A 25016-nucleotide genomic window follows, 5' to 3' on the forward strand; every position below is an offset into this window, starting at 1 on the left:
CCGCATTTGCATTACATGGAGAGGAAGACCACGAGAACCTCCCACGGTTAGCCTGACGGCAAAGGGACTCTAACCCATGATCCGTCTACCACTGAGGATATTTCACATCAGCAATGTAGTCGGTGCAAGACGGATGCAGAATTCGTATAGACTGGGATTCGAACCCGGTATACTTCATTAGAAGGCGAACGCTCCATCCCCTGAGTCATCGCGGATCGGTATTAAATATTTGAAGTATACAAATATTACTCCAACTGCACATTCAACTTAAAAACTTACAAGTATGTCCGAGAATTTTTTTTTCTCTAATTATTACGCCCCCCCCCCCAATTTTAAATAATTTTTAAGAGTGTGTTACTTAAAAATCCTACAAAACCTCTCCAATTTTAAATTATTGTCAAATAAAACCATAGTATAATACAAACTATATAAAGAAATCATAAATGGAAAATAAGTTTTCACTGGTTAACAGGAAAATGCTTAAAATTTGAAAACATTTTCGAAAATATGTAATGACTAAGTGTGATATACTATTACAAAATGTAGTCAAAAACTGAGTTGAACGGGGAAAAAAACTCAGGTTACAATAAACTTTTATTATCAAAGAGATAACAATTTTTTCAATAAACAATAAATAATAATTGAATAGAAATATATCAAAAACTTACATTCAACAATAAGGCACTTTCTTTGTTTGAAAATATATTAAAGCCAAAAAAAGAAATACAATACATTTTCATAAATGTATGGTAACTCAAAATACTTTCAACTCAAATAATACAGTACACCAAATAAGCATAAGCTGTTACAATAATAAGCAGGCACTAAACTACCAGAAACAAAAATAAAAAGATTTAATTAATACCAGAAATATTTTTAAACATCTTCATTTTGCATGTTTTATCAGCAATAGCTTATTTATATATTGCACAAAAATGCATGTTTTACAGAAAGAATAAAATGCATGCTTTACAAAAAAATAAATGTTTGTTAAATGCAAAATAAAAAAATCTTTTAAGTATTTTTATACTCTTTAAATACAAGAACATATTTATAAAAATATTATGAAGTCTAACAACCAACAATATGATTTATTGAAATATACGACAGAAAGTCACTTTAATATTATTAAAATAGTTATTGTCACTAAACTAGTTATTTTTAAACAGAGTATCATACTTCTGGAACACAAAAATTGTTTCGACTATTGAAATCAAAATTCTACTTTTAAGATTGTTTTTTGAAGACTTTGTAGTCTTGTGAAATACCTTTTTTTTAAACAGATAATATGCAATTTTTATAACTGCTGTGAGCTTGCAACAGTTACTCATGACTAAATTAGGACAAGTTTAGTCTATCCAATGTCAGCACTGTATATGCTTATTCAGAAAATAGGGCAAAACGTCAATAAGTAGAAAAACCTGTTTTGCAGAAATAAAAACCATTTATGGTCAATTTTTTTAATAATTAGAAACTTACTCCAAGGCTGCATTATCTGGGCTCATAAAATTTGCACGAACTGAAAATAAGACAGAGTATTTGATAATGTTCATCTAGGTGGAAAATGTCGCCAAATTGGCAGTTTTTAAAAAAGTTTAATAACTTTCAAACTATTTGCCCATTCTAAAGCTCAGATAATTCTTCACTGCAAGATGATATATATATTTTAAAATCATCATTTTGCTTCAAGTGTAAGGCTCTTAAACTGTGGCTTTTTTTTATTATTTCCCTTGGCGACAGAGCATCAAACATGCATGCAAAGTCATTTCGATGTACATCTGCACAAATATTCTAAATTATATCTAAAGTTTCGAAGTTCTGATTTTATAAGTCTTTTACATGAATATAAACAAGTTGTATTATCCAAAATTTTAATTTGAAAGGTACAATACCTAATATTGCTTGAAACATAAACATATGTCCTAACAAGTGCAAGTTGAAAGTTTATGGGTATAGTTGTAACAAATTTCATACCAAAAACATTTCTATTAATTAATTTTTCAGGTGAAATTTTGGTATAGATACTAAATATATTTTATTAATATTGTTGTATATTTACTCAACATTAATTTGCCTTTTGCACATTATAATTAAAAACTTTATCTTACTTATTGCAGTTAAGAATATGAAATATTCACAAATTTAAGAAATGTTGAGAATAATCAACTGAATTAGATGGAAAATTACAAATTTTATTGCAGGAAAGTTTTCATCCAAAAATTGCTTTATTGAAAAATCCAAGCATATATGAATAGTGTTGCATAGATGATATATGCTTGCTTGTATAAGAGGAGCCAAATGATAAATGGAATGCATAAGAAAAATTTAAAATAATCTTAATGAGCAAGTGAAAAAAAACTTTCAGAAACTATAATTAAGGAAGAAATAAATGAAATTAGATAAATTTCAGTTTTAGTTGATATGAAACACGGGTGACAACTAAAGCAGATTTAAGTGATAGATTATCTTGCCCAAAATCTTTCTTGACACACAAAAATAAAGGGAAATGTCTAGGGTGGGCTCAAAAATATCAATGGAAAAAAGTGTTTTTAAACCAATAAATTCAAATTTGTTGTTCAGAAGAAAACATCGATTATATATTCTTAAAAAATATTGGAGAAAGAATGTTGAAAAGTTATTTATGACAGAGTATAAAACATGAAGAAGGTAATGTTATGGCCAGGAATGTTTTGAGAAGTGGAAGAATTGGTGATTTTGTGCAAATAAACTCAACAATGTACAAAAATATGAACCATAACACCTTAATTTCTCATGCACTTTCATCTGAAAAAAATATATTGGAAAATGATTATTATTTTTTCAAAGCATAATGGCCTTTAACATATATCTAAAGTGTGTGTCAATTATTTGAAATCAAAAGAGTTGCAAAAAATTCTACAAGTAATGTCAAAGCCTCTACCCTACAATCACCATATCTTAATCCGATTCAGAAACTGTTTGACAAGAGGGGTACTAAGGGGTCATCAAAAATATTGAATTTCTGATTTTGAAACTAAATTTCATTTGCAAGGAAACGAGACAACTAACTTTTAGTTGTCTAGTTAACTTGGAGTTTTCAAGTTAAATAACTTTGAATCAACATCATACAAAATATTAATTTAGATTAAAAATGATTTCTAAACAAACAGATTAATAACAATTTTGTCAAATATTGTATAATTATAATTTGTTTTGTTATTAAAAACATGCCAGAATAAAATTATTTTGTAAATCCATATTTGCTCATTGAATTATAAAATTTCGTTTATAAAAAAAACATTAAAATAATAATACATATAGAAAATTAGACTCATTTTAAATTAAAATATTTCATAGCAAAATACTTTAAAATTTGACAAATTACGAGTATATAAAAGTAAAACAAGTTTTTTTTTTATAATTATAATAACAAAAACATAACAAATATTTTTTTTTTATCATATAAACATATAAGTTTAAACATTAATAAAATTTTAAAAAAATAAAATAAGTTTTATAATGCCTTCATTTTTGTAAAATTAAATTTATTCTAAATAAAATTTTCTTCCTGAACATTTTTTCAAAGAAAAAAATTTAACAATAAGAGAATCATAAAAAGTTTATTTATACTAGATGACACGCTTTCAGTTTCACTAAGGCACTACATGTACATTGTATGAAATTAAAAAACTACAATATATCACAAAATGTTGAAGATCACATTATTTTTAAAATAAGCTTCGTCACTAATTAAAATTTTTAAAAAAGATACACATAATTTGATATTAGAAACTGTGATTCAATTCAATTGCACATTTCCAACAACTATTTTCAAAATATGCAGCTATTAAAGAACAAGCATTTAAAAAATATTTTGAGTGTCATTTAAATCTTTTTAAAAATAATTATTACAAATTAAACAAATGTTATAATTATGAATTAAATTATCATAATTTGGAGAAATAAAAATTCTTAAATATTCTTGCAAAACAAAAAATTAAAGAATTTATGAACATACGTTTACTTACAACACCAAACTTTTAATGGGTTACTAAAATAAAATGTATTAAACTCTGGGACAATAAATAAAAAGGATAAATAACAACTGTAAGGCTTAGATACATGAAAATAAAAATGACACATACATATTTTTATATGGACATTTTTGTTTCTTATAAAAGTTATAAGTTTACTTATTAAGAAACTAAAAGCTAAGATACTCCATTTATAAGATTTTTTTTTCTTCACAATATTCTTCACACACAAAATATTGATAAAAAAATATATGAATCCTTTCCTTACTTATTAATAAAATAATCATTTACTTTTAGGTATAAACAATAAATATTGAGGAATGTTGATTTTAATTATGCATGTGGCATTAATATATATTTTTATTTATATTATTCTGTAAAGGCAGCCCTTAATATATATATTTTTTAAGATCCTTGTCACTATTGTATTAGTGAACACAAAGTGAATATCTAAACAAAATGCAATTAAAATCCATTTTAAATTACTAGTGAGGAAAGTGGGATGAAAAACATCAAAACTGATTTGATGTTTTAAAAATATTTAGAGCAGTTTCTTAATATCACCTTTGAGGGGTTTTTTTCTTGAAATCAAACACATTTACTTCAACCCTGCCTTTTTTCAAAGCACACTATTATATTGTTAAATTTTTTTTCCTCACTTAAATATAGATGCAAAACCCTTAACAAGTGCAATTGTTTTTAAATTTGTTTTTACAGAAAGTTCTAAAAATATAAGCTAAGGATGAGTTTTACAGGACACTTTGCATGCATATCAATAAAAAAAAATCTGTTATATAGTTTTAATTTCGAGCTTTTAAGCAATTTATAAAATTAAGTACAAAAGTTGCAGTTAATTGAACTGTTATGTGCCCTGATTCATTCGGTCCCAAGTAGCTGAGAAGGGCTGCGCCCATCGACTTGGTTCACTACCCTCGTCAGACATTTGGCTGTGAAAACCACTCGTCACATTCGATGAAGAAGTAGAACAATCATTCGTATTTTTTTTAGGTAGTTTCCAAAATCTGAAATTTTCCAATTTGCTTTTCTGCTTCGAAGCAACTCTATTCAAATTTACAGCCGAGTCAGACAGTGATTCCTCTTGAAATATCATTTGGGGAGGAGAGATGCTGCAACTAGTATTGATGATTGAACTGGTTGAGGGTGGATAAGTAATTGATGGATAAGCTGGATCAGGTGATCCTGGTTGAATCTGTTGGAATGACTGCGGTAACACTGCAGGATATCGCCTCTCAGTCGATACAAATGATGAAGATGGACCATGGCCATCTCGAAGAGATGATATGACTTTGTCCCATATCCATTCTACCACACAGCCTGGTTTTGTGAAATCAATTTTCGATATAAACTTGAGCATCATGGGAATGTCGCATGGCTTGTGTACAATGGGAATCAATTTGCGGCACTTTTCATCTGAAAAATATTAACATAATTTTAAAGCAGAGAAATTTATATTTATAAAAATATATTTAAAAAGCATAAGGGGATAAAAGATATTTGAAAGGAAGATAGTTTAAGAGTTAAGTAAAATTCTTTGTTTTGTAATAGCCGACAGAATCGAACTTGACATCAACGATATCACACCAACTCTCAACCATAGGAAAAGTTAAAAAATTGGATATATAGGTTCCATACAAACTGAACAAAAAGAAAGAAAAAAATTATTCTGAAATCTGCAGTTCTTTGCTTAAAGAGATAAAAGAAAACCATTTTTGAACAGAATTATCCCCTCTAATGAAAAATGGATCCTATATGACAATAGGTATCATTCAATGCAATGGTTTGATGCAGATGAAAATACAAAAACCAACATCTAAGGCCTAGCTATACCCTAACTGGTGAAGCAATAACAGTAGAGAAGTATAGTGCAGAAATTGAAGTTGTGCATCAAACATTATGTCATATGCAGCCACCACTGGTCAACCCAAAAGGACCCAGTTTTCTTCATGATAATGGACGACTACATGCTTCATTGATTGTTGCAAACAAGTTTTCTGAACACATCCACCGGTTCACCTATTTTCAACTGACTATCACTTTTTTAAACATTTGGAGAACTTTCTCCGTGATAAAAAGTTTACCAATCTAGACCATATTAAAAATGACTTTAAATCTTTTATTGATATCAGAGAGCCAAATTTTTATGAAAGTGGCATCCAAAAACTAGTAATGCATTGGCAAAAATGTGTTAATTGTGATGGTTTTTACTTTGATCAATAAAATAGTTTCTAAAAAAGCTATGCTGATTTAAATATACATTAAAAAATCCATCAATTCATATTTCACAACCTAATATAATATAATTAAAATTAACTCAATTTAAATTTCACTCCTCAAAAATTAATAGAGGGATGAAATTAGTCACCTTTTCGATAACACTGCTTGTCCCCTGCAAAAGATATTTTTTTGAATTAAAATAAATATGTGTACCTACCGATTCCTAAACCTGCAGCAAAACTGGCTTGGGCTTCATAAGCAGGACATCTTAAGAAATCAGGTGATAAAATGATCAACACACGCTTACACCTGTAAAATTGAGAAAATACTGTATTATTAAGTTTCAAATACATTCAAAAGATGTTAAATATGGTCTGGTGGAATAAAGTGAATATAAAATCAACCTTTTTTTATTTTTGAAGAAAGCTCAAAAACCAAACCAATAAAGTTATTTTATCGAAAATTCTGACGCCTTTAAACATTAGATTTATATAGACTAAATATGAGGCATAACTTATCGATTTAGTTTAATTGCTTTCTTACGGTAATGCATTAAAAAAAAACATGGTTTGATATCTGCACTTTACCCCACTAGAAAACGTATGCAAATATTGTTTTAGAAATAAAAATGTTCCTAAATAAATGTATCATGATTATATTTTTAAAAAAATGCTAAAAAATATATATTTTTTTTCTTCATATTATTGAGTTAAAGAGTTAATGTTAATGGCTATCAAAATTAGGTTTCACTTCGTTTGTAGTATATTTTGCTGAACTCTACACAACTTCATCAAAAAGCAAGAAAAGTGTAATAGTTTTTGGTTAATTTGAAATATAAATGAGAATGCTAAAATAATATTTATAGTAGTAATTAATAGTGTTTTTATTACTTTATAGCAGACATGTATTTTTATTGAATTTAGACACTTTAAGTAAATTTTGTTTTCCATGAAAAAACTGTCATATGAAGGTAGAAACTTGCGTACAGACTCATCTGTGTCTTTAAATATGCCCATTAAGTTGTACCATTATGCTATTTTGCTTTCAATTGTACAATATGTTTGTTAGATTGTTATTGCCCCTATAATTCTTTTCTTTAAAAAATAAAATTTAAAAGGAATTTCGTTTTCAGTGTTAAAATTACTATGTAGGGTTATAATAAACAAATAAATTACTTTTTAGCTTTTTCATTATAAAATATAGACAATAGATACGTATTAAAGATAACACAGAAGTAAAAAAAAATCCCTATCATAGAACATTTAGCTAAGCCTAACCATATACCCACTTTACCTCACCTCAGAAAACAATTCATAACAAATAAAATTTTGAAATTTATTCTTAAATTTCTAAAAGGATCTGTTCTTTAGATGTTCCTCTACCAATCTGAAAAAAAATTAATAGTTTTTGACAGTTTTTAATGACATTCAAAGCAGTGGCGTAGCGAGCTTAACTCGCGCCCGGGGCACAATACCATTTTAGCGCCCCCCATTCGAAAACCATATAGTAGTATATGTAAAATATGCTCCCAAATTATTAAATAAATAATGTAAAGTAAATAAAGTCATAGGCTCAAGCTAGACTTTAAATTTGAGACAAAAAATGCAGTTGAGAAAACAAGACTAGATTCTGAATTGTATATGATCATCTAGAATTAGTTCAAAAGATACCTATTATTTATTTTACATAATATTTTAAAAACACGCAGTTTTAAAACAATAAAAAAGTAAATATTTATTATCTCTAAGGAGATACATATATTTAATAATATGATTATAATACATTAATAAAACTAATTACTATGTATAAATTATTCGCTTTTGATTAAGCAAATTTATCAATAATAGTTATCATCAAAGTTGATCATTACAAATTTGTTTCTTTCCACAATTAATGTTAGGACACTTAGACGATCTTGTCCCATCGTTGATCGTAGATATGTCAAAATTAATTTTAATTTGCGGAATGAACGTTCGCAGCTAGCAGTTGATATTGAGATAGTCAGGAGTACTTGAAGTGCCACTCTTAGGTTTGGAAAAACATCTTCTCCATACGAGATTATAAAAGTACAACATTCTAATAGAGTTTTTGGTTCAATTTCTTTTCTACTGTGGAGTAACATTTTGCAGTCACATATTTCGATAAGAAGTTCTATTCCATTGAAATCTGTATTATAAAATACGCCCAAATTTTTGCAATTTTTTTTCAAGGTCGTTATCAACATTATCCTCGTTTAATAAATTTTCAATGTCTAGTAGAAATCCAAATATGAAATAAAGGTCACTTAATCGTGTACATATTTCTTGTTGCAGGCGATCAAGAACGCTTTTCATAACGCGAGAAATTTCACTTTCTGTGGAAAAAAAAACAACATCTCTAGCCAATTCTCCGAACATTTTGCGGCGTCTTCTTACACGTATTGTTGCATCAATATCCCATTTTTCACAAAGAGACTTCGTTTTTTCTATTGCCTCTTCACAGGGCTTGTCTCGAATTTCGGATAGTTCAATCGCTAATGATTCAAGATCATTGAACCCTTCTCTAAAATTCATTCTAGGATCTTGTAATCTGAGCTGCTCACGATCAATCCTCCTTAAGATTTCATATTAGAAATGAACTAAAGTTATGAAACTAAAAGTTAGTACATTTTGAAACAGAATTGTAGCTTCACTTCTGATGTCACTTGTAGTGGTAGTGTCCTTTGCTAATTTTTCTAATAGTTCTACTATATTCTCTAGCCCATTGATGATAACGCTAACCACTTGTATTCTGCCGCTCCATTGTGTTTCAGATTCACGTTTGACAGTTTCTGTTAAAGCATTTTTTAATAATTCCCATCGTAACGTTGAGCGTGAAAAAAACAGATATATGCTTTCTGTGGTCTGCAGCTTGTTAAAGAAATTTCATCGGAATTTAATTATTTTATAATTGTATTTTTGATCTAGGCTGCATCTTTAGCATGTATTTCAATAACCCCCCCCCCAAAAAAAAAGATTTTTTGATGGAAACTTTTTTATTCATAAAATCAACATCTACATACCTAACGACTTGGGACATTTGTTCTCGATGAGAGATATCAGGAGTTGAATCAAACAAAAGTCCATAATATTTATTCTTTTGATATCGTTTATTAGTTGATTTCGAACTGTAGATGCCAGAAGATGAATGAATTCATTTTGGATCTGTGTTGACAAATATGAGACAGTTTTTGGAGTTTCTGTGGCATGTTAAAGATGATTTGCTAGTAGCGAATCAAACTGAGCTACACGTTTAAGTAAAGATAATAGGTTTCCAACTTTTGTACCAACTTGAAGTGCTAGTTTTTTAACATGGCTTCATTATTTGTTTCATTACTTACCAAGAATGCCTTGAATGCACGAAATAACTTAAACGTTAATATTTCGAGTATTTCCCTAATTTGTTGCAGACTTCCACTACCTGTCGAAAATATCAAAGATACGTACAGTCACGGAAAAAAGTATCCAGAAGGTAACAAATAAGGAATCATTTATTTTTTTTAATACAGATATTTCTCAGGCACACAACAAATACGGCGTTTGCGTCCTTTCCTAGAAACGGCAAAACGCTGTATTTGCTGTGTGTCTCCTTTCGATCCTTTAGTTGTTATTTTCCAGCTACTTTTTTCCGTGTCCATATAAGTACATTAGACTGTACATATAAGTACATTAGAGTGCTATTGTTATCGTTTTAACAAGCGTAAGCTACATTGCGTTTATGGAAATAAAAATAAATATTGTTCTGGAGGAAAGAATGTTTGTACTTTGTAAACTTCAACTATTTTTAACATATTGTTTCATCAGACAAATCAAGAAAGGAGATAATTTCTGTAACCACACAGCGTTGATGCCATAAGGAAGTGCTGTCGGACACAGGTCGAGTCAGCCCTGCCAGTAGACAAGACATGCCATTTCTATTATGAATATATTATTACACTTTGAATTAGACTATTAGTGTTCCTTTTTATTTATGAATTAACATTAATTATATTACACTGGCACTAAAATTAAAATATGTTTTCCAGAAACCAATTATAATAAAAATAAAAATTATCCAGCAATTTTTTGTTTTGCGGACCATTTGGCGCCCCTTTGTGAGTAGCGCCCGGGGCATGATGACCCCCCTTGCCCACCCCTCACTACGCCACTGATTCAAAGAACGTTCATCAACAGCTTAAACTAACATACTTTATAAGTTGATCCTAAACAGATAGTTTCTAAATCAGTTTATCAGTTTACAAAATTTAAATAAAAATGTTAGCCTGCAATTTCAGCTAATGTCTAAAAATATCAAATAAATTATCTCAACTTAAAAGGAGAAAATAGATGTTTTCTTAACATATACCCACTTTACCCAGTGTATCCACTTTACCCTATTTATCTATAATTGTGAATAAATGTTACAAACATTCAGTCCCCAACCCAGAAGCAGAAAAACTCCAGCACAGCTGAAGAGCCTGCAGATAGTCACACGACTTGCTGATTATTTTTCTTTTTTCAGATTTCAAAAAGAAAACAAACAATAAAAACCTGCCAAACAATAAAAACAATGACTGTCTCTTTTCTTTTTTAAAGTAAATGAAATTGACGGATAGAAAAAAATCAAGTGAAAAAGTAAAGGTTTTTCTTTCTATTCTTTGATAACCATTAGGAATCATTTGTAATTCCCTCTTCTGAAATCTGACAATCAAGACAAAATTTCTAAGTAGATTACCTAATTTGTACACAATTAACCTTCGATTCAATCCTATTGGGTCAACAAATTTTGATTAATAAAGATGGTGCTAAGGATTAGTAGAGTTCTGCAGATTGGTGCAGAGAATTCTACTAACATGGTAAGTAAGAACATTTCCTAGTTGCAGTGTGCCTTTTAATCAAAGGCAGAGTTTCCTTTCAGAGAGATAATGTGCAAACAACATTACAATGTACACACACAAAACTGCGGCAGATAATATAAGTGCTTTTTTTAAGAGAAAAACAAATGCCAATTTGCTCAACTTAATGATTTCCCAGTTTTCATTTTCAGTCAAAAAAATTATCCATTCAATATGCCAAAATAAATATATATGTAGAGTCTCAGTGTCAGAATGTAATACTTGGAAGAATTGCATCATCTACTTCCTCATTGAAAGGCGCCAGCCTCTTTAGAAAGGGAAGCCCCGATATCCACGAAGCCATAAAGTCTAGGCGGAAAAAGTCCTGAATTTATAATTAACTCTAACTCCTTTCTATAGAACAATATAATTTTGCATTCATATTTGATCTGGCAACCCTGCGAGTAGGCAGCTCTCACTGGTCATGATATCGCTGTTAAACTTATTTCCTTTTATCTATTAAATGCTAAGTTTGATTATTAAACTATTGTCTTTATTTCCTCTTATGCTCCATGAACTCCTGCTTATATATACAAAGTAAATTCAAGTTATGTTTGTAAGTACAAAAATACTTGCTTAGTATCAAATTGATAAATGTCATGTTATCCTTCCCTCTTTTTTTATATATTTCCAATGACAAAAAAAAACAGCCTTGTGTTTCTCTATAACAAACCATAATACTAAAATGCATATTTTAACCCACTGTCAGTGCATTTTCTAAGCAAACACAATGCATAAAGCATATACATCTACATAAATTTTTTTAGGAGATACAGAAAATTTTCATGGCATAAAAAAATATTTAAAAAAAACTTGCTTTTAGAATCATAATATTCACATTTGAACCGGATATAAAAAGTTCAATGCTAGTAGGAGTAGCAATTTAAAGGTGCAAAACACATTATAAACCAGCATTTTAACATTAAAAAAATAACACATAAATAAAATACCTCTCATGAATTAGCTGCAAGCTTGTTTCATATTCTGATTGTCCTGCTAACATATCTCGCTCTCGAATATAAAGCTTGAAACCTACAGCTTCTAAAAATCTTGCCAACTCCCTAACAAATTCAATATCTTCATCAGCATAACAAACAAAGGCATCATATACAGTGACCTCTAAAAAAAGATGTAATTTAGTTAGTAACTTGAGTCATCTTATAAAAATAACTTACAACTCATCTTAGAAAAAAAAGAACTTACAAAAAAAATGACCATGATTATACAAAATACACAAAGATGATGATTTATGAATAATCAATTAAACCTACAATAATCTAACAAACCACTTTAACCTACATTAACAAAGGATTATTTCATCGATCAGTGACAGGATGAAATTTATAGTGGTTTTGGGATATAAATCACAAAATTCGGATGAATCTATAAATATTAGTTAACGAATATTGGATAACAAGACAGATATTTTTAATGAAAATATCACGAGAAAGCAAATGCTGAGATTTGAAGTTGGATCCCTTTTTTCCTTGTTTAAATTTATTAAAATTTTGAAATTTTAAAAGAAACTAAAACAAAATAGCATCGAAAGGTTTCAGTATATCATACAGTAGACTTAAATAAAATTTGAAAAAAATTTGCTAAGAATTTACATTTCAGAAGAGTGCATAAAAGAAACAAAAATTAAGGATCTTTTAGGCTTAAAACCTCATCTGATAGGGAAAGGTAATTGTTTTATGGAAGCTGACAACAAAGTGCAGATAAAAATTGAAATAAAGGATTTGTTAAAACAATAGAAAGATAAAGGTATTGGGCAGCAAAATCAAAGATTGAGAAGAAAATAAGATAAACTGCAAAGGGAAATCAGGTAAGCAAGAAAAATGATCTAAGAAATGTGAATAATGCGGCTAATTGAAAGGCTAACATACACTTAGATGCGCTCAACTGCAAGATTTATAAAAGTGCGTCCCAGTCTTAGACTTAACATAAAAAGTTTAATATTATAATATGACACAAAAACAATGTGGTGATGAGGATATATTTATAATCATTATTTTATTTAAGAAATATAAAACAGCCATGAAACGATAGAATTTAGGCAATTAATTGCAACACTGTATACACTTACCACATCGAAATTAAAATATCTCAAAATCTTTCACTATCTTATAGTCATTATATTCACAGTTCAGTTAAGTATTATTACTATTTATAAAGTAAGCTAAAAATATTTCAGAAAATATAAAATATTTTTATTTTAAACCCGTGTCATTTTTTCTGGCGAGAGTGCCCTCAAATCTCCAAACCCCTCGTGCTGCAGGGGTATTATTAATACTACTGAGCTAATGGGCATAATACTACTGTAGCGTATCTACCACTACAAAATTACAGCTACAATTCACTAGTATATAAGACATGTTAACTGGACTCTATGTTGGGGGTACCTTTTCATAGATGACGGTTGACATGGTCTGTAACTACTCTCCCCACACTACTATTAGAAACAAAACAAAAAATTTAAAAAAAAGAGTCAACTTTCTAAATTTAAAAAACAAGGTTTTCATTTTAATTGCATCAATTTTTTTATATTTTTTGGATGAATCACTGGGAAATAATTATGCCATAACATGAGCATAAACATTTACCAATATATTAAGCTAAATCATGCTACAATGTAATAAGGTAGAGAAAAAAGAATGACACCAAACAAATTCAAATTTTTTTCATAAAATCATTAGCAGTAGCTGCAGGAACACATAACAGCAATAAATCTAATACATTAGTTTTAAAAATAATCAAGCCATCATAAATATGAGACTGATGCCTCAACTACTATTTATAACACAAAGGGAAACTTTAATACTTTCTTATCTAAGAGAAATATGAGTAATCAAAAATTTATTTTCTGTTCTTATAACCAAATGAATCATGATTCTGACATAAATATTATAAAAAAAATCTTTTATGACTAATCACTTGTGTTTATGAGCTTTTAAAACTATTTAAGATAGCATTTATCAATAACATAAGCAATGTAATCATTTTTCTATTTTTATTTTGTTTTTTTAATTTGCAGTGGAAATGAACATTTAAAAAAAAAATTAATACTCTAGCTGACATTGCTATTTTTGAAGTGAAAGAGGAAACTCCTAAAAGTAAAACAAATGATGCAATGTGGTTTATTTATGACTTCTCTTTCTTTTTTTTAAAAAGAAACATATACGTTTCTTAATACTTTACAATTGAATTTAATGATGTAAACATTGATTATTTATAGACTTCAAAGTAAATATAAAAATACAACTGATAGTAATCAACTTCCACACTAATTAATATTTCCACACAGTTGCTTCAGTGAACAAGAAATATTGCTTCAGAAAAGGGAATTTCCTTAGGAATTAAGATACATAATTTAATCCATTTAGATTACATTTTAGGTTAAAGAAATCTAAAAATTAAGATTGATTGGAGTTTTCAATATTTTTGGGACTTTGTTACGTGAATAAAAAAAGAATGGCAATACTAAGTATTAGGAATTGCCAGTTAAGCATTTAATTGAAGAAAAAGACAAATTAGACTGGATAAGAACATTGCTCGTCGAAAACTATTAGGATAAATTCAGATAAGGTATCTCAGTTTTGGAAATTTTAGAATCATTTGAACAAAATATGAAGTATACCAACAAAAAATATGAAACTTGGCATAATTTATATTATTAATTTTCATTATTGAATTAAATATAAGAGAGTTAGATAATTCATTAGGCTTAAGTTATAAAATGGCAATTTGAATGTGTTTGAATGTCATTGTTAAGGTAATATTTGCAGGCTGTAAATACAAGTAACTCAGTTAAAAGAAAGTCCTGCTGTTTTAATATTTTTTGTTTGATGTTATTTAGACATACAGGAGTTCTTATTAACTTTTAGGAATTTAAAAACTAAATCCTGGGTGTGATAATTGTAATCAAATTACTTTCCTAATAACCAGTTTTTAATTTTTTTTAAAAATTTCAATTCATGAAATTTTATAAAAATTGTAGTAAATTTAAATGGCACCAAAAGTTTCTCAATAAAAATTGCTAAGGCTTATTAATGATGGAAACGCTCAAAATGGAAACAATGGCGTAGTGATGGAAATGCTAAAAAATAATCTTGTAATCTGAAAATTTTTACATATCAGATTAAAACGATAAACTCATTTAGCTTAAACAGTTAGTTTAGTTTAATTTTGCTCTTTATTCAAATTTCCTAAAGATTTATTTTAAGCAGTGAACAGTTTATAAGACTTTGATAAAAACTACATATCCTGATTTCAAAGTTTACATTACTTTTTTTTTTGAGGGGGGGGGATTCGATATGCTTTCAGAAAACTGTATTTAATAGAATTTAATACGTCACAAAGTGGGGTTAAATTTTATCATTCTCTACATTATTATTAAGTTTTATCACATCAGATTATAAAAAATTTTGAACTTAATTACCATCTTATCAAACTATGAAGTAATGGATTCATAATAGATTTATTCCATATAATATAATTATATCTATTTCAGTATTGAAAAAAAAATTAAAATATAATGTTTAAAAAACAGGTATAAATTTTTGGTTAGTTTTTATGATTTGATTGATTATGATTGGTTATTATGATCTTTAACCCTTTGTGTTTAAATTCTAGGTTTTTCTGAACTTTGAGTAGCAGTTTTTTTTTTTTGCCTCAATTACTGTTGATATGAAATCGGATGATATTGAATAGGAATGTAATGTGCAGAAGATAATTTTCAGCTAAATTTTTTTCTCGGGAGCAGAATGCTGGAAAGGAGAAAAATATGTTTTTAAAAAAATCTTTCAGTGGAAAAATCTGCAATTTAGAAAACTAAAATAAGATTTTCAGTTAGAAAAATGTTAAGGGTCATCTCAAAGGAAACGGAAGAAAAAAAAGAATTTCTTTTGAAAACAGAAATAGTAAAAAAATACCTCCAGTATATGCATCTTCTCTCGTCAAAATCCCAGAATCATCCAAACGTACATCAGATGATACTGAACGACATGATGATACTAAAAAGTAAATGCATTGATAAGAAAATTAAAATGAACTTAATATGTATATACATACAAAGATTAATGAGCTTTACTTTATTTTTTCACAAATATTAAAAGATCCAAAAAAATCTAAATTCATAAATTTTTTTTTTCTAACTACAACTTTAAGTAACAAACGTCATTCAAAAATTATATTTTAAACATAATATAATTTTTTTAATTAAAATTTAAATTCCAGATAACGAAGATGCTTTACTTTTGAAAAAACTTTTTCCAAAAATATTTTTTTTGTTAAGTTATTAAATAATAACTATTTTAATATCTATCTAAAAAGCACTGTTAATATTCCAAAATATTATTGAATATAACAATTCATACACTTAAGCTATTTCCATACAAAATATGGGTAATGTAAGATTTTTACTATAATCAAAATTTTAATTCATATACTACTATCCTGCTTTATAGTAAATATAAACTTTAAAGTATCTGCTTTACAAAATAAGTTGTTTTTAACACAGCTTACTTTCATCTACTTGAAGTGGACTTTCTTGACTCTGGGCTTGTATATATCTCTGTATATAAGATTTAGCATCTAATTCTGAAAATATAAAAATTTATTTTTAAAAAAAAGCAATCACTTTAAAAAAAAAAGAAGCTTAATCTAACTTGCATCTAATGTGATGCAAATTCAAATCTATAAAAATTTATTTTTCAATCTAATAATTAACATTAACATACTATTCATGAACGTACAATTTTTACCACTAAATTTAAAAAATATTACATTTTATAAACTAATTTATGATGAGAAAAGTAAATTTATTTACAATAATAAACATTTTTTGATAAAATATTATAATAAATATTTAGGTATGTGAAAAAAATACCTAATTTCGGTTGTAAGTCTTGCAGAATATCATGTCGACCCATATTTTCAAGGTATTGAATAAGCTGGCCCATGGTTGTATGAGGAAGTACAGACCATGCATCTATTATTTTAAGAGTTGGACTATCATATCTTTCAAAATTTCGTACTTCATTATATTGAAAGTCCATCTGATCTGCCAATCCACGATAGTCCCGAGCGAAACCATTTTTAAATAGAATTTCTTGTTTCGGATCAAGGAATTCTCCCAATTTCAGCCTAGTTGAACATTTAAGAGCTTTGGCTGGAACAGCATTAAAATCTAAAACTTCCATGCCAAAATTTTAGACATTTACCTGTAAAATAAGAAATTATTGAAGAATTATTATTGAAAATTTTCATTTCATAATATATTCATGTAAATTTCCTATAAAAAAAATTTTTTTTAGAAATTAATTGCTAAAATTCATTATACACAGAGGTTATATTTTTTATACCGTAAACACATTAAAGTTGAAAGAGTTGTTAGTTTAATTCTTTCCGAGGACAAAATTCCAAAACAGAAAATATTCAATACTTAATAATACTAAGATAAACTTCTTATTCTTCTCTTGCTATTGAATTTCTTTATCTTACTTACACATGCACGGCCCGCCCGATTTCCTGATTTATTGTTGTGCCCTCCGATTGCATAAGGTTGAAGATCTCTAGATTAATATGCTTATTTGAAGATCTTATACTACACAAATCATACTTAATTTCTAAACTGCCATCATAAATCTCTTAAGCACCACTTTATTGTTTGTTAGATAGTTTATATAGTAAAATTAACTAGGTATGATGATTAGCAAGAACATTTTAAATCAAATTTATTAAACACTGAATAAGACATCAAAGTATAAATTTTGCTAACACTTAAAATATATAAGTAAAATCTTTTTGAGAAAATAGGAAAAGCTATCAACTATGTTATTTATAACTTCAACAACAAGAAATTTTTTTGAAGTCTCTTTGGATGCCCCTTTATTATAATATGTATGAATAGTTGAAAGCCCTAATATATGATTCAGTCAAAATAGGAATTCCATTTAGCAAAAGGGAAATTTTCCAATTATATAATACTACCCATACACTGATTATATACTATTTTGGCAAATAACTACTCAAATTATTTAGAAACATATTAGCCAATATGACAATGACTAACAAATGATTAAAATAAAATAAAAGTTCTGCTTTTTTATGAAACTACAAAAGCTAATCATTAAGGAAAAAATTTGTCTAGAAATTCTGTATAAAATTTCTCGTCATGCATAGTTTCCCTCTCAGATAGAATCAAACATTCTATTTTTAGTCACCATCGATAATTTTTTTATTTCAACAGGTAACAAACTTACGAAATTTTTGAGCTACCATGTCGCTTTTAAAATCCTCCCGAAACTATCAACCAAAAGAACTACTAACCTTTTTTATTTTAAAAAAAAATTCATTTGCTGTATTAGCTCAATGAAGAAATCAAGGTTAGCCAACCAAAGCGTAGACACGATCTACCAAAAAAGTTCCCAAGAGCTACGATCACCGTTTTCCTTAAATAATTAACAAAATATTGATTTTAGAAAATATTTGGAGAGAACAAACAATTTATTATTTGGTTAGATCAGATCCACTTACATATTTCAATAACTCAAACAATTTAATAAAATATGATAAACTAAACTAACCCTTAATCAATGAAAACTTAACTTATGAAAAGACATTAAATTAAAAACACCAGTACAACCCGCACAACATTGGCTTCAAAGTTGATGAGAAAAAAAATTCTGGAAAAATATAAGCGGCAGATAGCACATCTCTTCCAAAATGAATTAAATTTACATGCTAGATCAATTAAATTTATAACCAGGGTTCCCACTCTATGATGAGATTGAAATTCAAGGACTTTTCAACGACCTCAACAAAATTTTCAAGGACCTTAATCTAAGACCAATTTTAAAAATTATTCTCTTCTATTTTACTAGAAGCAACAATGCTTGTTGTGGCAATAATTAATTTCAAATATAATACCTAAATGCTTTGCCTATATAGAGAGAAGAGAGTATATGTATTATGGACTAAAATTTATATTTTTTTAAAAACAACCCTACTGGATTTACATATTAATTCACAAAATCATTTTCAGCACAATCTATAACTAATGGTAATGAGGTGTTAAAGGTGAAATCCTTTAATCCTGTGTATTTCCATGTGAAGGCTGCATGAAAGACAGAGCTAAATCTTAGGTATTCCATATTCCATGACTATTCCATAACCCCCTCCTCTCCTCTATTAAGCATCGTTTCTGAAATTATTCACCCATAATTTACACAACCTTCTCTAAATGTTATGCAGCAACAATTCTTTCTGAAAATAAAAATTAGAAGGAACATATCCCATTTTCACCACGTTTAAAAGCATTATTCGTTATGTGCAATCCACAACTGCCAATGAATATGACCTGGTGGGAATATTTCTCTTTTAATTCACACTGAAGCTTCTAATAGAATTTCCAATTGACATAGGGTCCATCCATGGATAATTGAAGTATTTTAGAGAGCTTTTAACCATCATCCATGCATTTGTAAAAAGAGGACAAAATATTTTCTGCAGTTCCATGACCCATAAATTGGGAGGTAAGATACTTAGTGCAAACTTTATTATCAATTCCTTACCATAAGGTCCATCTGCTTAGATTGTAGAGACTGATTTAACGTCTCATCGAAGAGTACAGTGTAGCAATCAACATTCTTCAACTCATTTATAAGAATCCCTTTGAAGTATAGTGCCAATCCAAAGGAGCCCAAATAGGCTCACTTTGTGGCACTACAAAAAAATTGTCTCGCTATACAGCTATCAGCAAACATTTTGGAGAACAATTTACTAATCCATTCACAGGAGTTACATGAATAATTACTAGTGATGCACTTCAGACTCCAGAGAATTTCAGCATCAAGCACATTCCTTTTGACCAGATAAGAAGACAATGTTACCTCGGCCACTAAAGTTTCTGTTTCACATGGGGCACACGATGTTGAAAGAGTATTTACACCAGATGAATTAGATGTTGATTTCTTTGGAAAAAGAGAACTCAGGGCATGAGACTGCTTTTTTGTTTTACCTTTCTTTGATGTGTGATTTCAGAGCAGATTCTTCTATTTTCGCGATATCGATCTCCTTCATGCATAATCGGCACTTGGCTCTGAACTTCTTTTCGGGAATCGATAAAATCCATTCTTTATAAGCTTGATTATCCATCCATTGGGGATTAAAATAGCACTACCCAGGCATAACTAGTCTAAACTACATAACACAAATACGAAGCCATGCCTTTGCGAATACGCTTTACAATAAAGTTTTGAAATGACGCAAACGTAAGGACAAGTGCGGATGGTAAAACGGCAAATTTATTGAAAACTACAAGGTACATATTGTTACGAAATTCGAGAGTATTCCAGTTTCGATAAGAAAAAAGAAGATCTAAGCATATGCGACAGAAGATGAAGTGGAGTCTCGCCCCGAACGCATTGATTGTCTGCTGTGCTCCGCGCGCTTGGCAGAAACCAAGACGCTAAGCAGGGTTAGAAACGGTGGCATTAAAAACCACGTGAGAGAACTCGGGAACGAAACAGAAAGATCCGCGGGTGTTTTATAAAAAGGGCCGCCGGCAGTATTGGACAAATTCAAGGACCTATCAAGTTTTTCAAGGACCTAAGACGTTTTTCAAGCACTTTCAAGGACCTGAATTTAGCAACAAAAAAATTCAAGGACTCTCAAGGACCGTGGGAACCCTGATAACTCAATATAAACTAATAATTTGTCACAAAAATGAAAATTTTAAAATTAAAAAAACAACAACATATAATTAGAATTAGAAGGTTGTTTAAGTTATAGATAGTTTACTGAAATTGCTACACTTGAGTTGCTTAAAGATTTCTAAAGGATAAAGCATTTAAATAAGTATATTAAAAGCATTCTTCTGAGAGCAGTGAAATATACTAACTTATATTTTTAACACTTAATGAAAATTTCACACAGATACACTCAAATCCGAAATAATTTGCAAAAAATTTTTGATAAAATGATACTTACTATAAGTAATAAATTTTTTATATGTATGCTTATTATTTTATTAAAAGTAATGTTTTAATTCATTTTAAAATAACATCAATTTTTAAATAAACATGCAAAATGATCTATGTCACATATAAAACTTTTAATTACAGAACTAAAATTTTAAAATAAATAAACTGCAAATATTAATAATTATTCCTTCAACTTATTAATTAAACTAATTACTCAAATTATAAAAATAAAGATCTATAAAGAGTAAATATTTTCTAGATTTTAAAAGTTGACATTTTTTTATACTTTTTATAAGATTAAATCATATTAACCAAAAATATTTTTAATGAAAAATTTCTTAAAATAAATTATATGTTTATATCATGAAATTGAAAATATTATGATAAAGTAATTAATGATTAATTGAAAGATTCGCAAGCATATAAAATTGGATCTGTTTCAAAGAAAAGTCAATTTAGGTTATAGCTCGGCTAATTCAAATAGATACACCATAAATTTCAATTCAATAGTCTATCTTCCAAATGCTTAAATAGATTCAGCATAAATATCTATTGCACTATCTATAACTAAATGTTTAAATTAAAAGTATCAATGTAATGGACGTTATTCTAATTTTTGACAACCTATCAAGAGTATTCAAATAAGGAAAACTGTAAGTTAGTTTTAAAACACAATTTAATGGTTCACTTGAAAATTAGACTTCAAAATGTTGGTAGATACTATGTTTTCATTCAAAGCTTCTGACTTATTCAATAAAAATGGAGCTTTTCTAGGGAAATTAATGTTTAAAAAAGTAATTAATTAAAATATTATGAATATGATTTACCTGTACAAAAATTTAATTAATTAATATGATTTAAACTTTTAGCAATCATTTTCTATGAGAATTTAAGGTGAAAACAATAAGTGATGTAATGCTGGCTATGAAAAAATTCACAAAATAAAACAGCATAAATTAGTAAACACTACATTAGGATGAAAAGAAAATAATATATATGTACAATGGGAAAAACAATTAATATTAATTAAAAGACTGAAAACTTATTTGAAAATTTATGTTCTTAAATAATATCAACTTAAAAATAACCATTTAAAATGATAAACAAATGAAATTTTGCAATGCAATATATGACAATACAATATAAATATTGTGTTCTCAATTAATATTTCTTAGCAAAAAAAAACTTATTAGATTTTTCACTATTACAAGCAGAATCCTAAATTTCTAATGTAAAACTTTTTTAAAGATTGGAAAAATGGAGACACTATAGCTATAAACTGTTTAATCATAGTTAAAATAACATAAGACATTCTAATTGTTTAACAATTAGGTAACATGATAGTAAAATATATAAAAAAAAATATTTCAAAGCCGAAATTTATAACTCAAAAAGCCCTATTAGTTTGTTTTCTCTCAGGAAGAAAAATTGGAACAAATAATGGTGGTTGTCAAAAAAGTAACACATTTATACACTTCATTAATCAAAGGAAATATATAGGATAATTAGAAAATAATTCAGAATGATACACGAACATTACGATAAAAATACTTGAATAATTTATTATTAAAAAGAAAATTTTAGAGGAAGATAAAGTAAACTTTTTATCCATCTCAAGATAAAAAATTGATTAAAAAATTTCTCTACTCTTACAAACACCAGATCTCAATTTCATTACATGAAGGAAAAAAAAGCAAGGAGCATTAAATTGGTAAAATGATAGTAATAAATTACACTTTTGAACAAATGAATTTTGATTTACTTTACAGGAAGAGCAAAGCAAAAGATATCATAACATAAAAATGAAAAGATTAATAAATATGGTGAAGCTAAGAATAATAATAAAACAAATCATATTCACCATGAAATGTTTAGGAAAATTAAACAAAACAGAGAAAGTGAAAGTATTCAATTTTTTAAAAGATAAAGGTTTCCTTTTAAGATGATGTTACTTTATTTACTGTAGAGGCGCACAGGGTTAATGCTTCCGGGAGGGACTGCTTCCGGTTACCTATAGATATTTAGACTTGTTGCCAGATCTCAATTGGCCCAAATGACTTTGAATTTAAGATAAATTTTTACTAACACAAAAGATGAAAATTTTAAGCAAATGCGTTATAAATGAAACGCTATTGTTGTTAATTTACATCGCACTAGAGCTGCACAATGGACTATGGATGGTGTTTTCAATAGGAATGTAAACAATAACAATCTCGAGCTCGGCACCTACTCTAGTTCCGGTTAAAAAATTTGCAGCCGCTTACTACAAGTTATTCTGATAGGCGATGTTTTCAAACGGATATATTTGTTTTCAATAAAAGAAATAAATTAGATAATTTCTGAGCTCAAATCTGCCGTATTTCATAAGATAATAATGTTATTATGTAATTCTGGGGAGTTTGGAGTGAAAATTTGATTTTGTTATTTATTATTAAAAAAAGTGACATGGTTGCAAGATTTTGAATATCTCGCTTTTTTGGCAGTCTTTATTTTAACCTCTTTCAATTTGTTTATTACTGTTTGTTCGTGTTGCAAGCTGTGCACCAACTTACGTTGGTGTTAACACTTTTGATATTGTAAACACAAGTATTGTTAGCATTGTAAACATAAGTAATAAGTAATCAAATACATTGTTTGCAAGAATTTCAAAACACAATGATGCCAAATGCCTTTAAAATACAACTGAAACAGTAACCCGGAAATTTAGGCAGTCCCGAGCTTGCAGCGTTCCCTAGTGTAGAAAACACCGTCCATTGGCGACGGTCTGGGAAACATCCCGGAGGATGATCCGAAGACAAGCCATCACAATTTTGATCCTCTGCGGAGGGGAAGGCACCTCCGCTTCGGTAGTCAGACGACCTGCAGGCGAAGTCGAGCACTTTACGGAAGCACAGTTTAACGAGGTCCAATACCGCACACCCTCAGTCCCTGCGCAGACTGATCCAAGTGGTCACCCACCCGCACACTGACCGCAGCCGTAGTGATGCTTGACTTCCGTGATCTGCTGACAGCGAGAAAAGCTCTTTACATGCGGTTCATCTTGGTAAATGAGATTTACGATTTGGAAGGAAAAAAAAGGAATATTTTAAAGAATAGTGCTTTCTACACTTAAGGGTGGTGCACTGCAAAATCTTTACTGCCTATACTTCCGGGTTACTGTTCAAGGTGTATTTTGAAGTCATTTGGCTCACAACGTGATCATTATTGTGACTCTCTTGAGTAGAATTTCTTGGATACGCGTATTTGTTACCTGATTTATTATTTGGGTTTAAAAAAAGAATCATCATTCGAATACCTGTCTTTTCAGGACGTAAAAATCGTTATTTGAAAAATAAATAAATAATCGTTATAAAACACTTCTTATCTTAAGAAAAGTATGCCAACTTTGAAATTTAAACCTAAATTATAATTTGCGAAATGAACTTAATTTCGCTGCTCCGACAATATGCCAACACTAACATATCATATGCTGCCCCTCTTACAACAAGAAAAAACATCAAGTAAAAAGAGGCCAAATCAAGTAAAAGAGGCGACTCTTTCACCTTTTTTAACAATTAATCTATAAATAACTAAAACAAATTTCCACTTCACATCTTATGAAATTCAGCAGATTTGAGCTCTCTAACAGGAAGTAGAGCAGGTCAAGAGCTCAATGGATGGTGTTTTCTATGCTAGGTAATACTGCAAGCTCTTGACTGCCTATACTTATTTTTTGGTGTGTTTTGAAGCCATTTCCTCACAACGTGATCATTGACCCCTTACAGAAAAATAAAGCTATTTCCGAGGTATAAATGAGGTATTTTTCAAAGGTGTAAACGTCTTTAGGTTGTTTCATTTAGTTTAAATTTCTTTTTTTATCGATTTGAAAATTAAGACAGAAATTAACCTACTTCC

At 28.7% G+C, this 25016-nt stretch overlaps 1 protein-coding gene across 1 annotated transcript; it reads right to left on the minus strand.

Annotated features, from left to right (window-relative positions):
• Positions 1-576: 576 nt before the first annotated feature.
• Positions 577-23137, minus strand: LOC107443819 (myeloid differentiation primary response protein MyD88). The gene is made up of 7 exons (XM_016057820.4): positions 22984-23137; positions 17027-17360; positions 16663-16737; positions 16071-16151; positions 12090-12258; positions 6466-6557; positions 577-5444 (listed from the first exon to the last, which is right to left on the minus strand). Exons 2-7 carry the CDS (start codon positions 17337-17339, stop codon positions 4876-4878), a joined length of 1299 nt encoding a protein of 432 aa, XP_015913306.1. The 5' UTR covers positions 17340-17360; positions 22984-23137; the 3' UTR covers positions 577-4875.
• Positions 23138-25016: the final 1879 nt, after the last annotated feature.

Source organism: Parasteatoda tepidariorum, chromosome 3 (assembly GCF_982258835.1).
Source record: "Parasteatoda tepidariorum strain Cologne lab strain chromosome 3, Ptep-v5.0, whole genome shotgun sequence".
Taxonomy (NCBI): domain Eukaryota; kingdom Metazoa; phylum Arthropoda; class Arachnida; order Araneae; family Theridiidae; genus Parasteatoda; species Parasteatoda tepidariorum.